Raw genomic sequence first — 17026 nt, forward strand, 5'->3', positions numbered from 1 at the left:
TTTGATAAGTAAAAACCTTCCATCCATTTTTAAGGTTTGTTTTGTTTTTCTCCTGGAAGGTGGTGACGATGGTGATGAGGTGCCACAGATAGATGCTTATGAGCTTTTGGAAGCGGTAGAAATTCTTTCCAAACTTCCCAAGGACTTTTATGACAAAATTGTACGTAATGGTAACCTTCTTTCATTTATTTCATTTTAAATAATTTCTTGATTATAATTAGATTGTTCTGCTGAGCCCTTTTCCTGGTACACCCCTTTGCACCCCATATCTTCCCTAGTAGAATGAATCAGTTGCTTCTTCTCATACTGCTGTGTGTGTATACCTACTATAGCACTTTCTTTTAACACATCTTACCAAAACTCAGAACATTATTCCTGACTTCTCCTTTTTCCTCATTGTCTCTCTGGTTTTACCTTTAAATATGTGTCAGATTCATCTCCTTTTCTCCATCCCACTGCCACTATTTTACCCCAGCGTTCCTTGACGTTGACACTATTGACATTTTTTCCCAGATAATTCTTGGTTTTGGGGGGCTGTCCTGTGCACTGTAGGATGTTTAGCAGCATCTCTAGCATTTACCCACCAGATATCAGTAATACTATTCCTCAAGTCTGGTAACCAAAAATGTCTCCAGACTGTGCTAAGTGTACCCCAAGAGACACAGTTATCCCCAACGAAGAAACAGTCTTATCCCAACCACCACCATCATCTCTTGTCCCACATGCCATGGTGGTCTTCTTGTAAGACTCCCTGTCTCTGCTCTTGTCTCCTTCCCATCACATTTCCCAATATAATCAAAGCTGTCGTTTTTGAAAATAAAAATCTTCTCATATCACTGCCTCACTCAAATCCTTCCAGTGGCTTCCATGAGTTTAATGTGTTGTCTGAAATCATCCTATAGCCATCGAGGCCACCTAAGGCACCTTTGAGGCCCCTGCTTACCTTGCAGCCTTACCTTCTGTAATTGCTCTCACTCCGTGCCCCTGTCATCCTGAACTCCCCGTATCATATGTGCCACACTCGCTGCCCCCAGCAAGCTCTGGACCTTAATATATGCTGTTTCTGCCTATAACATTCTCCCAATTCACCCCATAATATTTCTTCATCCACTACATCTCACCTTAAGGATCACTTTTTAGGGGAGATCCTACCTGTCAGTCTAAAGTAGGTTAAGTCCTCTTGCTGTAATTCCAAAGCAGCCTGTACTTCTCTTCTTATAGTGGCCATGACCTAGTAGTTATTTATTGCAGATCTTCCTAGCTCTGCCAGCAAGCTCCTTCACTCCCCCATTGACTTTGGATTAACAAATACTTGATAAATTAAATCGCACTGTGATCTTCCCCAGGGTGGCGACTTTGTCGTCTTCATTATATCCCCAGTTCTTTCAGGTAGTGGGTGTGCAAAATTTTTTAATGATTGCTTGATCTCTAGTGAAGTATTTTCTACTTTATGGCCATAAAACAAAACAATTAGCATTGTACCACCAACGTATAAAACTGATCTCTAAGATTAGAGCAGTTTTGGTGGTTGGTTATGTGTATGTCTTCTTCTGGTCTTTTTAATGTCAATATGGAAATTCCTTTTGCCTGTAGTTGTACCACTATGAGATATCCTAGAAACACTTTCTAGCAATGTTTCCTGTTTAATACTTGCTTACTAACATTTGCCTAGAAAATGAGAAGGAAGTCTATGGCATCCCATTCTTTTACTTATAGAACTTTAGGGCTATGAAATGTTGTGAAAATACTTATTATGTATGGACAAAATTTTATATATATGAGCAAAACATTCTCATGGGCTGCACAGTTTTGCAGCTTTGTTTTTTTTAACCAGCTTTAGAAAAAAGTTTCTTTAAACAAAAAATAATTATATATCTTTGAATTAGCAGCGTGAGAAATAGACTTTTATTTTTTTATTTTGCCTCCTAATTTCTGCCTACAAGTGACTCATTCCGTGCCTTGCAGGAGGCAAAAAAATGGCAAGAGAGGAAAGAAGCTCTGGAGGCTGTAGAAGTACTAGTGAAAAACCCTAAACTGGAAGCAGGCGATTATGCAGATTTAGTCAAAGCATTAAAGAAGGTAAGTGAGAAGAGTGTCAACACTGGTAAGCGGACAGTAGGCCAGGCCTTTGAGTTTCTCGCCATACCCTTGTAAAGGATTGTTTAAAATGATTGTCCTAGGTTAGTTTGGAGGGGTTGGTTTTCAGTTTTTGTTGATTATCATTTTGCTTTATGCTGTCTGGTAGCATACACAAACCTCAGGAAAAAGAGGGGCTTGGTGATGTAGAACCAAATATTCTAGTTTTATAGTTCTATAGGATGAGCTATTTAAATTGGCTCAGATTAATTTAAATTAATGGGACAGATGTTAAATATGAAGAGTATTTTCCCATTAGATAGCAAATTATGCCACCTTGTATATCTGCGTGTAAAGTGAAGGCTGTGTGGTCATCATAAAGCAGGCACGTGCTGAATAAGAAAGAAATGCTTTTAGAAAATACTCCTTTGGTGTTGCTGCTGGTTGATGAATTTGTATGTAGTGGCTTTTCATAAAATCTGAAAGTATAGATCAAATACTGTGAATATAGTTAAAGAGTTTAAGAACAAACTCTAAAGACGTGTTCTTGAATAAAGAAAACGTTAATTTGCTTCTTCAGCCTGAAATTACAGAGGATTAGAATGGTGGGGTGGGTGGTTAATCTTCAGTTATATGCACATATAGGTACAGTAATTCTCATTATTCATAGTGGGTATCTTCTGTAAAGCCATCACAACACTGAATTAGCGAATACTTGACCCAATTGCTCCTAAGGAAACACGGGTGGGGTCCTGCAACCCTTCGGTCTCATCAGTCGATATATAACTTTTCATCAATCAGTCGATATATAACTTGTTTTATTCTATTTGAAGAGGTCTCATTTAATATATATTATTGGTGCATTAACATTGAACTCCTGGCCAACAGCACTGTAAGTCATGCCTGAACAAAGCTTATCTAACACACATAATTTCTGTGTCAGGCCTTTTTGCGCTTAGGAACACTAGACAGCACTTCAGCACTATACTTGGGGGCCATTTTAAACAGTGAAGGCACCAACAGAAATCACAAAAATGAAAAGAAAAAAAGAAAGAAAAAGAAATGCAGCACTAAACAGATCATGAAAAAGATACTTGTTTACAGTATGAGAGCTGAAAGAAGAAGGCAGAGTGTTGCTTTGTTCATTCTCAGCTGGGAATGTGCACACCAGGCAACTCAGAGTTTTCACAGCTCTGTGCTTGTCTGTGAATGACTAGGAGAGTGCTGCGAGTATTGATTTGGGGGTTATAAATAAATGTTAACAAGTAGGTGAATTCGCAAATATGAAATCCGTGAGTAACGAGGATGGCTATGTTTTGTCATAGTCAGCTTCCCATGCTTTCCAAGTGAGATTTAGAAGCAGAGATACGATTTTTCCCAATCTTGTTTAGTCCTCAGTCTTCCAATCTTGAAGAGCCCCAAACCCAGGCAAGATTATTTAGAAGGGAATTGCCCAAAGGGAAAAGAGTTCACCAACCTAGAGCATGGGAAGAAAGAGAAAGGGTAGAAAGGCACTAAGAGAGGGAAATGAGATTCTAGTGGCATTGAGAACTTCAGATTCTCTTTAAATTCCAGCATATAATTTTTATCTGTAATCTTAGTTCTTGTCCCTGAATTCTCAGGGCCTCAAATAAAAACTTTTATTTTTTTCTTATCTAATGATACACTATTTATTGATGTTCTCTACATGCATTTTCTTAGGCTATTAGCTGTTCAAATAAATACTGTTCTGTGATTTCCATTGACATTTGAATATAAATATACTCTCTCGCTGTATTCTTTACAGAGAGGATCATGGATTTTATATTTGGGTAGACGTAGACAACAGATTTGTGTGAGAAACTTCTCCCTCTTCATATGGCGGAGTGGGGGGCGATTAAAGGTTTACAAACAAGTAAAAATTTTATTTTTGGCTAAAATATTTAAAACAATGAAAAGTTAATTTCGGTTGTATAAATACACCAGGAGCAAGGCATTTTAAAATTTTTTATGTGATTTTACTTGCATGTAAACACAAACTTGATCTCCATATTATGTTGACTTAACAGAGACATGTCAGAAATGGGGAAATGAGGAAATGGAAGAGAATGAGACTGAGAATGAGACTGAATAGGCTACAGACTGATCCCTCATCCCTCCATAAATGGTCTCTTCTCTCTGTTGTCTATATCAAGTAATCCCAGTAATGCAGAACTACTCATTTTGAAATTCCTTTCAGTATTCCTGAAATTATTTCTTAAAGTGTCTTCTTTCAAGTTGTCACATGACAACATATTTTGTGGGCTTTCCTGTTTTCACAGGTTCTTTTATTTATGATACTTTTTCCCCTACCCCTTACCCTACCTTACCCCCCGCCCATAGCTTCTTTGACTTGGCTAATTACCTATGGATGCTGGTAGATACATATATTTTTTTAATCTTTAGATTAAGATTTGGGTCTTCAAGGTATTTTATTATATACGCTTGTTAGCTTTTTTTTGTGGTATTAACCTTTTGTTTCACTTGGTCTTTCTACATTTCCCCCTTACTGCTTATATTCATCATAGTTTTCTAAACATGGTGGATTTCATTGACTTCTGACTATGTCAACAGAGTGTTTTTGTTTTGGTTACTATTAACTAGTCATTTACATTACTAGTTAAAAATAAATACTAATTGATAATTATAGCTGACCCTTGAACAACACAGGTTTGAACTGCGTAGGTCAATTTACTTGTGGATTTTTTTCAGTAAATACAGAACAGTACTGTAAATGCACTTTCTTTGTGATTTTCTTTTTTTTTCTTGTGATTTTTTGTTTTTTTAAGATTTTATTTGACAGAGAGAGACAACAGCAAGAGAGGGAACACAAGCAGGGGGAGTGGGAGAGGGAGAAGCAGGCCCCCCCCCCCGCCGAGCAGGGAGCCCCATGTGGGGCTCAATCCCAGGACCCTGGGATCATGACCTGAGCCGAAGGCAGATGCTTAATGACTGAGCCACCCGGGCACCCCTTTCTTGTGATTTTCTTAATAACATTTTATTTTCTCCAGCTTACTTTATCATAAGAATGTAGAATATAATACATATACAAAATATGTGTTCATCAACCGTTTATGTTATCGGAAAGGCTTCTGTAGTTGTAATTAAGTTTTGGGGGAGTCAAAAGCTGTATGTGGATTTTTGACTGCACAGGGGGAAGGGGAGGTCAGTGCCCCTAACCCTCATATTGTTCAAGGATCAACTGTGCTTAAAATTATTTTGTAGGCCTAGATTTATGGGAGAAGTGATAGCACTTTTAATTATAGAATATTTCCCATTATTTAGGTTAAATTAACTTTGTGAGCTAAAGCTTCCTTTCCCTAGTCTAGAACAGAGACATGGAGATTTTCAAATCTGGAATGGAGTCATATGCTATTTTTCTTAAAAATAAATACTTCACCTTCCCCACTCCCATTTCCCAATTTAGAACAACCTGTTTAATCAAACTACGATGTTTGACAATGAGTGTTGAAGGCAGATAGGCCTGGTCCATCACTCACCTGTAAGTTCATTCAGTCCTTTACCATCTTGAACTATAATAGGTTCACAAGATCCTCTTCAGGACTTTCCATCAGGACCATCAGTGTCTAAGGTTCAGCTCCCACTGGTTATTGCTCTAATGGTGGATAGGGAGAGCTGTTCTTCATTGAACTAAGATTTCTTAGAATGGGGTCTGGCATGTTTTTGATGACCATCCCTAGAATATGCATTTATATGCTAAATATGAAGTCTACCATCTAAATAATTCCTGTAAGTTCTTTTGGTTAAAAAAAGAGCATCCAAACATTTATAAATGCCAGTAGTGAGTTTAATACAGAACTGAATGGAAGTTTTTTTAAATCTCTATGGATTTATAGTAAGGGATTTAACAAAATGTTTATCAGGACCTGATCCCATCTTCTCATAAGAAAAATGGATTTGCCATAACATGAATTTACAGTGTGAATGTGCTTTAGTAAAGAAAGCAAAAGCTTTGGAGTCAAAACAGAACTGGGTTTAAATCACATCACATCACATTTGCTAGCTCTGACCTTGAGCAAGGAATCTATATTTAATTTCTGAAATCTGCAAAATTTGATATTACCTAGTTTATAGGGTTTTGGTTGAAAAAATAAATGAAATAAGGATTATAAAGCACCTATAAATTTATGACATTAATTTGTTTTTAATAAATGTTAATCTTGCCTCTTAATCATTACTCCTTAGCACTTAGGGAGTGCATGTAAGTGCCATCTAGAACTTCCTTGCATGCTCTGCATTAGGGGTTGTTTAATTCAGGGAATCTGGGGCGCCTGGGTGGCTCAGTTGGTTAAGCAACTGCCTTTGGCTCAGGTCATGATCCTGGAGTCCCGGGATCGAGTCCCACATCGGGCTCCCTGCTCAGCGGGGAGTCTGCTTCTCCCTCTGACCCTCTTCCCTCTCGTGCTCTCTATCTCTCATTCTCTCTCTCTCTCAAAGAAATAACTAAAATCTTTTTTAAAAAAGGATTTAATTCAGGGAATCTGGAAGGAAGCATTCTACTTATGGAATACAAGATCTTAGGGACTAAATAAATCTGAAGCGGAATGGAAGCATTACTTCTACCTGGGAAAAGAGTAAAGAGTGAAAGGAGGCTGGTGGTATAAATAATGCTGGAAACTCTGCTAAAAGACTCTAAATACACACTTGATGATCGTTAGGTATGTAAAATGGCAGCCGCAAGGCCAGAAGCTCCCTGAGAGGAATGGTTGCAATGGCATTTGCGATTTAGAGTCCCCATGGACTTCTTGAAAGTACCTATACCAGTTTGTACTGGTGTTCCTTGGCTTTAAACGTTGGAGCTGTTGTACCCTGGTGTCTTTCCTCTGAGATACATTGTCTTTTGGCTTTTCCTGCTCCAGAGCAAAGTCAGCAGGCCTGCAGCTTCTCTGCCATTATCAGAGTCCCCTCCTGCAGAGTTGTGCAATGCTGACAACCCAGACTACCACTAATGGAGAGTTAGCTATTTGAAGTTGTGGTTCTATGTATATGTTACTGGCAGAACTTTAAGACAGGAGACTAAACAGAATGAAAGGACACCCTCAAATTTGACATTGTCAAGGAAGAATTTTTCCTTTTTTGTAGGAAACAGAATTGGCTATCCATTAGCATAACAGCTTGCAGAGTTCTTTTAAGAATATGTTTTCAGTTCCCTTCTACAGAGTTGTGACTGTTTTGTTTTCCTTTCTTCCCCCCTTTTTGTAGGTTGTTGGAAAGGACACCAATGTCATGTTGGTGGCTTTGGCAGCAAAATGCCTTACTGGCCTGGCTGTTGGGCTAAGGAAGAAATTTGGACAATATGCAGGACATGTGAGTAACACTCCTTTTTAGATACAAATCAACAACATTACCACGAGTGGCAGACTTGCTTGCTTTATAATATTGAGCATAACCCCTCAAAACATTTCAGTAAAGATGTCAGTTATAACTAAATTCATTAGCTTTATATAGAAAATTGGGTACATGGCCTAAATACCTAGTTGAGTTGATTTGCTTATTACTTATTAATATTTTGCTTTGTTCTTATAAGATTATATGCAGTATAACAGGATGAAATGAAACTTGTGATAACCGCTTGACAGAGTGGTTATGAAAGTAGGAAAGGCAGTATAAAACCAGAAGTGAGATAAATATGTAAAATGTATTTTTAGTGTTTTCTTTTCTCTCTCTCTTTTTTTTTTTTAGATTTTATTATTTATTTGACAGAGAGAGACACAGCGAGAGAGGGAACACAAGCAGGGGGAGTGGGAGAGGGAGAAGCAGGCTTCCCGCTGAGCAGGGAGCCAGATGCGGGCCTCGATTCCAGGACCCTGGGATCACGACCTGAGCCGAAGGCAGACACTTAACAACTAAGCCACCGAGGCCCCCTTTAGTGTTTTCCTATTCAAAATATAATTAATTTACTTATATACTTGAGACATTTTATATAGATTAGACTCTTGGTGGTGTATCAGTTTAATTTATTCTAAGAAATGTGACTGGAGTACTCAAGTTTGGTTAACAGTTTTAATAAATTGAGATGTTTTCTTTAACTGTGGCATTTGTCAATTGGCCTCGGAATCTGGACTTAATTACTTAGAATGGCACAGCATCCTGGAAATTGACCATACTAAACTTTAGGGTTGAACTTGCTAGCCACTTGATCATTTGATTACCTAGAATGACTTTAGAAGCTCCTTGTAGTTTGTAGTCATGAGTCAGTTTTATGTTGTGAAGTTAATGTCCAAGCTCAGTTATGGTATTTGGAGCTTGCTTACTCATAGCATTAAAAATAATTTCAGAGAACTTAACTGAAAAAAATACGCTACCAAATAAAAATAAGTCATGACTATCTTCTTACCAGGGAAATAAAAATATGGGTCCGTAAAACCCTTAGACATGTAAATTATGAATTGGTATTATGCAATACTTGTATGTGTATATGCAATCAGTGTGTTAATTAGCTTTTGGTCAGTTTTGTGTTACTTATTAGCATACTTTTTTTTAAAAAAGAATATACTTTTGTCTTAATAACTTTTAACCTATAAAACAATTTTTAAGGTACATTTTAATTTACTAAATCCTAGTCAGATGATTACCTGGCCCAGTTCGAGTTCTGATTTTGGCTTTGTGACATTTTGTTATGCAGCTTAAAGTTACAAAGCTTATAGTTTGGAGTATCACCCCACCCCCCTTAAAACTATCATGTACAGTATTTGATGTCAAGCATGTTAATGGTTCAGGTTTATTTTCTTTAGCTATTTATAAGTTACCTTTTTCATAAAATATATATAAAAGTGAACTTTAGCTTTATAACCATTAAAACATCTTGATTTTCAAGTTTATAACTAACTCCTAGTATTAAAAAGTCTTTTATATTTCTCCAGGGAAACTATATTCCTTCTGGTCTCTATCACTTCTGTGAAATCTTAAAAAAATTTTTTTGGATGCCTTTGAGCTTTGCTGTATCTTTTGGACCTTAAAAGACAACTTTAATTTGCTAGCACAGTGCCTGGCACTCAATAGATAAATTAAGTATTCAACAAATATTTTATGAATTACAGATGGTTTATAAGATAAAAAATTATAAAATTCCAACTTTATTGATCTAAACTAGTACTTGAATAAGAGGATATCCTTCTGATCAAAATTGCTATGATTTTTAGTACTATTTCTTTTTCTTAGTGTAATAAAGGGGTGGGAGACATCCTAGTCTGGTGAAATATATCAGAATCTTAGGTGGGAAGAAAAATTATATGTTATACCTGTTCCCCTATCCTAAATCCACCTAGTTGAGAATCTTTTTGTCTAATAAGAGATGTTACTGATAGAAATGGTTATATGGTTGCATTAAATGTAGATGCAGAAAAAGGGTTGAGAATCACTGCTACCAAGGTGCAGAATGGGAAACCTTCATTGTTCTGGCATAAGATCCTTGTGCCCTTCAAGAAGGGAAATGACTTTTTATCCAACTTAGATGTTCACTTTTTTTCTGTAGCACCAAACATTGTTTAAGAACGGCTTTATTGAGCTATAACGTACGTACTATAAAATTCATCCTCTTAAAATGTATAATTAAGTGGTTTTAATATATTCACAAGGTTGTGGAACTATCATGACCATCTAATTCCAGAACATTTTCATCACCCCCCCACCCCAGAAAACCCCTCTACCCATTAGCAACCACTCCCTGCTGGCAGCCACTAATCTACTTCTGTCTGTGTGGATTTGACATTTCGTGGAATCATTTAAATGGATCCTACATATGTAGCCCTTTATGACTGGCTTTTTTGATTTGGCATATTTTCAAGGTTCATTCATGTGGCGTGTCAGGACCTCGTTCATTTTTGTTGCCAGCAAAAAAAAAATCTGTTCGCTTTTATAGGTTGTGCCAACCATTTTGGAAAAATTCAAAGAGAAGAAGCCTCAAGTGGTACAAGCCCTTCAGGAGGCAATTGATGCAATCTTCCTCACTGTAAGTCGACAACATGAGTTTGCATTTGTGTCTACAGTAAATTTTGTCAGTGTAATATTTTGATTATTCTTACAGTTGAGCAAAGCTCACTGACCATCTTTTCTTTTCTAAAGACCACACTACAGAACATCAGTGAGGATGTTTTAGCAGTCATGGATAATAAAAATCCAACCATCAAGCAGCAGACATCTCTTTTCATTGCAAGAAGCTTCCGCCATTGCACTGCTTCTACCCTGCCAAAGAGCTTGCTAAAGCCTTTTTGTGCTGCGCTACTTAAGGTATAGACTTCTCTTTGGAATTGGGGGAACTTTTTATACTTAGGGAAGATTTTTTTTTCCCGTATTAATTATGAACTGTGACTACTTGACTTTCAGATTTCAGTAGATTATGGTCTCTTGAGGAGCAGACCCTCTAGCTGTGGAAACTGAATCCAAATTCTTGGACTCTGTGCTCCTATTCTCAAAGAAAAGTACAAGTTAGCTTTATGGTTCCACTAATTGCTAAACATTTTGTTTCTTATTTGGCCCATATACTGGTGTTGTGTTGGATCTGGCCAAGCACGCAGGCATACAGTTTGGAGTCTTTGAAGATCATTTGCATATGAGGCATTTTAAATAGAGGGTAGGAGGAAAAGGAAGCACTTATTTGCTGAATGGATTACCAGAGGTTTCCTTACCCAAAAAGAATATGTGAAAGAGTAACTGTTAGTTGGCAAAAGGAAAGCTACACTTAGCTTCAGTGAACTGTAAAAAGCAAGTTCTTTATCCAATAATCACCAGTCTGAATTAAAATAAGTAATACCTAAAATATCTTGTATTAAGATCATTTTGCTTCTTCTGGACCACAGCATATCAATGATTCTGCTCCTGAAGTCAGAGATGCTGCATTTGAAGCATTGGGTACTGCTTTGAAAGTGGTGGGTGAGAAAGCAGTAAATCCATTCTTAGCTGATGTGGACAAACTCAAGCTTGATAAGGTAGGTTAGTGATAGATTATAATGAAATTGGACAACAATCCTATCTCTGTATATTATGATTTTGTTTTGATTTTGTCTGTTTCATGAAGACAAAAATGCTGATCAGCTTGTGAAAGTTATTTCATTTGCCACTGGTAGTTCAGACCTGGAGTGTGAAAACATAGCTTCTGAGGATTTACATTTCATTTGAAGCTACGGTGGTGATATGAGTAGAAATAGCTTTCAAATTATAAAAAACAAAAAAAAGCTGAGTGATCAGTCCATAGAGGAGGTTAAAAAGAATATTTTAAGATAAATTTGTTTCTAATATCTGGAAAATTACCCTTCTAAATATGAATGTTTCTATCAAAAATGTGGTTGTATGTTTATTATAATTTTAAATTGTATAGAAATAAGATATAAGTGGATAATTTATTTTTGCTGAAAAGGAAACTTTCTGAATTCTCATATATTTGTGGTTTAGGTGACTTATTAAGTACTAATGTAGTGATTATATTTCAGAGCTGGGCTTAATTGATGTTCATCTCAATTTCATTCTCTAGATCAAAGAATGTTCAGAAAAAGTAGAGCTGGTACATGGTAAGAAAGCTGGACTAGCCGCTGATAAGAAGGAATTCAAGCCTGTTCCTGGAAGGACTGCCACTTCAGGGGCTGCAGGAGATAAGGACACAAAGGACATTTCAGTACCCAAACCAGGACCCTTAAAAAAAGCACCTGCTACTAAGGTTAATAGATGAGTTGGAAAATATGGTTTAAAAGTTAGAATTTAGTAAGGCAGGATCTGAATCTCAGGTTCATGGTTGTCCTTCCAATATGATTTCATTTGAGAAATGAACTCATTACCACATTGAAAATATAGCAGAACATCCATCAACAAAGAGTGTTCCAATTTGGTTAAGAAAGTAAACTTTAATAGAGCTAAAAATGGTAATGAATATACAGGAGCACATTTTGAGGGATCATAAAGTATCATTAAGTAAAAAATGTGGCAAGGCATTTAATAATATCACCTTGGTCATTTTGCTGATAATGCTGCTAAATCACATCACCAAGTCTACTTACCAGTCAAGGTCTTGTACCTTTGTACAAGCGTAGAAGAGGGAAATGCCTAAAGGTGAATATGGCATTCTTTTAGAGAACACTTATCCTGTGGACTCTCTGAAGCATGAAGTTATCTACTATAGATGCAGAAAGTTTATTCCTTTCCTCATCCTGAACCCCAGTATGAAGTTAGGGGAGAGAACTGGTATTTAATAAAGCATCACTTTGGGAAGTGTTTTACCTAAATAATCTCATTTAATCATCAAACAACTCTTGAAATAAGTGTTTTGTGATTCCCATTTTTCCAGAAAGGGAAAGTGAGGCTCAGCAAGGTTAAATATTCTGCACATGCTCTTACAACTCACTCTGGTATTTTTATTGTTCACTTGTTTGTTTACTCTGTCACCCCACACCATATCATAAACTTTAAAGAATAAAGATCTTGTCACTGCTCAGTCCCGTATGCACAGACAAGATTCTGGCAGACAGCAGGAACTGGGCACACATTTGGCGAATGGCTAGCGTTGCAGAACTGGGATTTGGACCCAGGTGTCTCAAACTACAGTCTGTGTACTTTCATATTCATATTATGCCATTTCTTCAGCATTCTCACACGGGGTTGGCAGCCGTTCCCTTCTGTCTCACCAGCTGTTGCCTGTCTGGACAATGAACTGGGCACAGTACCTTAAGGCCTTTTCTTACCTTGCTGAACCCTGCCATAAAAAGAATCCTTTTTTTTTTTTTTTTTAAAGATTTTATTTGTTTGACAGACATAGCAAGAGAGAGAACACAAGCAGGGGGAGTGGGAGAGGGAGAAGCAGGCTTCCCACTGAGCAGGGAGCCCGATGCGGGGCTCGATCCCAGGACTCTGGGATCATGACCTGAGCCGAAGGCAGAGGCTTAATGACTGAGCCACCCAGGCACCCCTCTTACAAAGAATCCTTTAAAAAAAAAAAGTGGGGGAGCAACCTGCTTCATTCTTCTTTTGAAAAGACTTACTACCAATATGCCCTATTAAGCCAGTAAACATATATATCTGTTAAAAAAAAAAAAAAAGATTTGTTAATTGAAGTACCTCTCTATACAGAGAGTGCTATTATAGGAAAGGATCCAGAAGAGGTGTTCTGGTTAATCAAAAGAGTATAGAATCTTCTATTTTTAGGGCCAGAAAACAATGAAATCTCTATCAGGTTGTTATTACAAACCAGCAAAATCATATTGCTGATATGAACTGGCAAGTATTGGAGGTTTTCATTTGATTAAAAAACCAGCATTTTCGTTTTGGCTAACTACACCTTAAATGCTTAGATTATGTTCACGATAACATCGGTTTCAGAGGAGGTCTGTATATTAAAGAGTAATTTGGCCCTCTGTCATTGTATCTTTTCTTTTTAGGTTTGGGGCACAGTTTAACAAATTTCCAAAATAGATAGGAGGAATGATGTGAACAGTGATGTGTGTTACCGCATTAACGTTACTGCCATTGGCTGTGTGCCTTGGGATAAACTGATTTTCTTGTGACCTTTCAGAACTGGAGTGAAATACATTTAAATCAAGATATTTAAATAGAGTCTTAGCAGATAGAAGCCAGTGGGTATAATAAAAACTAGGACCAACTAAAGTTTATTCCAGGATTGCAAGGATGGTTCAATATTAATATTTGAAAACTTAATTTAGAGATGAAATCTAATTTCAGACACTGAAAGGGAATATAATAGATTTCAGCATACCTTCATGGTAAAAATTCTTAACCACATAGAAATGGATTGATACTTTGACATGACTAAATATATAGAGATAGATTGATAGACAGCAGTAGACCTGGCGAACCACAAGTCAGCATCATGCTTCATAGTGATGAAATACTAGGAGGACTCCTATTAAAGTGAGGAATAAAACAAAAAATGCCTGCCAGTACCATTATTGTTTAATAACATTCTACAATTAGAAAAAAGAATAAAGTAAAACCTGTGTAATATGAGGTAGGATAAGGCAGAGTTACCACTTTTGTAAATGGTGATATACTTGGAAAATAAAAGTAGGCCAGCTAAAGAACTATTACAACAATAAAAAGATTCTTTTCTGCGGCCATCTTCAACAAAGCTAGACTACTTGCTGCCATTGCCATAACAACCGCTCTATTCCTTCAAAATTAAGCGGTTCTACGTTGAATTAATAATATATTTTCCTATTATTAGGGTATCTTGTAGTGAAGTATTGGGTAGCTGCTAGAAGTTAGAAATTGTCCTAAACTAGTGTAGGAAGGATTTAGAGGTATTTAAAGGCATCAAATGTTAATTCTCAAATTAATCTGTAAATGTAATATAATGCCAGTCCATTTTCATTTCGTTTATCTCTTTAGCTCATTCTGAATTAAAGGTTCTTAATAATGGGGTCTGCAGATTTCCCCATGAATCGTCTTCAGGAGGTCTGTCTGCCCTTGAAAATGCTAAGTTCTGTGGGTACCAAAAATACCCTGTATTTGGTTGGTTGTGTGGTCTCTCATTTTTAATCAAATTTTCAGGGAGTCTCTGGCCCAAAAAAGTTGAAAAACCACTGTTGTAAATTCTAAGTGGTTTAGTTTGTTTGTTTTAATTGCTTTTAGGCTGGTGGGCCACCTAAGAAGGGGAAACCAGCTGCACCGGGAGGTGCAGGGAGCACTGGAATCAAGAATAGGAAAGGATTGGAGACCAAAGAAATAGTGGAGCCTGAACTCTCGGTTAGTATTCTGCAAGGTGCCTCAAACTCATAAAAGCGTGGAAGGTCAAGTCCTGGAAGATTTGAGTTCTTTGTTTGCTGAGTTCTACAACATAGAGTTAATTGATTTTTTTTTAGCTTATAGGAACTGTGCCTTGGATGAACTTCCCCTTTATAGTAGTAGAATAGAAGCCTCAGATACTGTAGCATACCTGTGGAGTGTTCATGTAGTTTGGCCTGGGGTATTTTTATATTCTTGTCATCTGTTTCCTTAAGCAATTCTTTTATTATTTTTTAAAGATTTATTTATTTATTTATTAGAGCGAGAGTGAGCATGTTACCGGGAGTGGGGGGAGGGGCAGAGGGAGAGAGACTCTGTGCTGTTACCAGGAGTGGGGGGAGGGGCAGAGGGAGAGAGACTCTGCTGAGTGTGAGCCCGATACAAGACTCAATCTCATGACCCTGAGATTCATCAGCCTGAGCTGATGAAACTAAGAGTTGGACACTTTGCACTACCCAGGCACTCCCCCTTAAGCAATTCTTAATTTTAATGTTTTTGTATCTTACAGATAGAAGTATGTGAAGAAAAAGCTTCAGCTGTCCTTCCTGCTACCTGTATACAGCTGCTAGACAGCAGTAACTGGAAGGAAAGGCTGGCCTGTATGGAAGAGTTCCAAAAGGTAAATTCATGGGGATGAGTTGAATGTGAAAGAACATTACGTCATATAGAAGTGATGAAATTGACAAAGTGCTTATCCTACTTGCAGTGTATTATATCCAATGAACACGTTTCAGGGTGTTAACTAAAGCTGAGGGGGGGGTTGGTTTTTTAGCTCTGTAGTGTTTATCTTTCAATATCTGCTTTCTATGGCTTCTGAAACCTCATAACTTAATACTTAAGTAAGTTTATTCTGAATTACAAGATTTAGATGAACTTTAATATCACAGTATTTGTTCATTAAACTTACTAGGCAAACAGATCACTCCACTTAAACCACCCCTCATCCATTTCTGTTTCCCTCTTTGTTGTCATGATTCTTGGAAGAACAGACATTATTACTTGGTAAGAGAAGCTCCTTTCAGAAGTCTGTGTTGGAAAGGAGCATGGTAGTTCCTTTTTACCTTTATTCTGATTCTAATGAGGAGGATGTGTAGAAACCACAAGAGCACTGGGACTTGAGGCAGGAGACCTGGCTTCTAGTTCTGCATGTGCCATGCATCAAGTTTAGACCCTAGTTTGTATATCTTTGAAATTTAATACTTAACCACTTCTATCCTACTTTGGTATATATTTTTAGGAAAATCAGATAACTCAAAGTATGTATAAGCAGTTTCTGCCACACACTAGGCAAATGAAAACTGTTATGGTTACATTCCGTGGACCAAATTCTTTGTGAAATTCTGAAATGTGGGGTGGGTGGGTGGAAGAGTTTCAATGGTATTAATATAAAACAACTGTACATCAAATATCCAACTTAAGAAACAGAGCTATCTAAGCTCCCTCTATAACCTTCCTTGTATTCATTCCTCTCTTTCAAGTCACCTACTTGGCTTTTTTATGTACCCTTTCCCTGGCTAATCATTAACCCCTTAACTCTCAGTTTATTGTTTTATTTTAAGGCTGTTGAACTAATGGATCGAACTGAAATGCCATGCCAGGCATTAGTGAGGATGCTGGCCAAGAAACCTGGATGGAAAGAAACCAATTTTCAGGTAATTTTTAATTGGGGATTTTACTATTTTTGATTAAAATAATTTCCATCATATCATCCTATGGAGTGAGAAGAGGTAAAGTTTTGGTAATGACTTTTAGCCTTTTTTTAAAAATTGCTTAACCAGTGTGTCTTCTAACTTTAAATGTAAACAGTGGAGTGTGTGCATTTTTATTAAACACATAACTATATCTTTGTGTAATTAGGAGTTTATATATATGGAAGTATTATCTCTATATTGTTTGTGTAATTCACATATATGCATTTTTCTCCTCGTTAGTTAGGCCTAGAAGCCCCCTAATCTTCACATGTGCAAGAGAGGGATAGACAGGGAGACAAGTTTCTTATTTGTCTGGATAAAAGATAAATGACCTTTAAATTGCCAATGAAAAATCACCACATAGTTTAATGTATTAACTGATCCTAGAGATGAAATTTAACAGTGCTGTTACTAGTCTAAAAAGTAGGTGGAAAGGGAGATACAAGAAAGTGATACAGGAAGGAAAAGGAGAAAAGTTGCCTTCTCCTCTAGCT

At 37.1% G+C, this 17026-nt stretch overlaps 1 protein-coding gene across 5 annotated transcripts in view; it reads left to right on the plus strand.

Moving 5' to 3' along the window:
* CKAP5 (cytoskeleton associated protein 5) overlaps nt 1-17026 on the plus strand; it is a 102425-nt gene that overhangs the window by 46196 nt on the left and 39203 nt on the right. For all 5 annotated transcript variants that reach the window (XM_028111199.1, XM_028111201.2, XM_088018152.1 and 2 more), the window contains 10 exons: nt 60-160; nt 1966-2079; nt 7318-7422; nt 9977-10066; nt 10180-10344; nt 10914-11042; nt 11585-11767; nt 14689-14802; nt 15350-15460; nt 16401-16493. In XM_028111199.1, coding sequence (XP_027967000.1) covers nt 60-160; nt 1966-2079; nt 7318-7422; nt 9977-10066; nt 10180-10344; nt 10914-11042; nt 11585-11767; nt 14689-14802; nt 15350-15460; nt 16401-16493 — 1205 coding nt within the window. The remainder of the gene's footprint in view (nt 1-59; nt 161-1965; nt 2080-7317; nt 7423-9976; nt 10067-10179; nt 10345-10913; nt 11043-11584; nt 11768-14688; nt 14803-15349; nt 15461-16400; nt 16494-17026) is intronic.

This window comes from Eumetopias jubatus, unplaced genomic scaffold, assembly GCF_037043125.1.
Source record: "Eumetopias jubatus isolate StellerSeaLion01/CBP00866 unplaced genomic scaffold, mEumJub1_p1.0 scaffold_13, whole genome shotgun sequence".
Taxonomy (NCBI): Eukaryota; Metazoa; Chordata; class Mammalia; order Carnivora; family Otariidae; genus Eumetopias; species Eumetopias jubatus.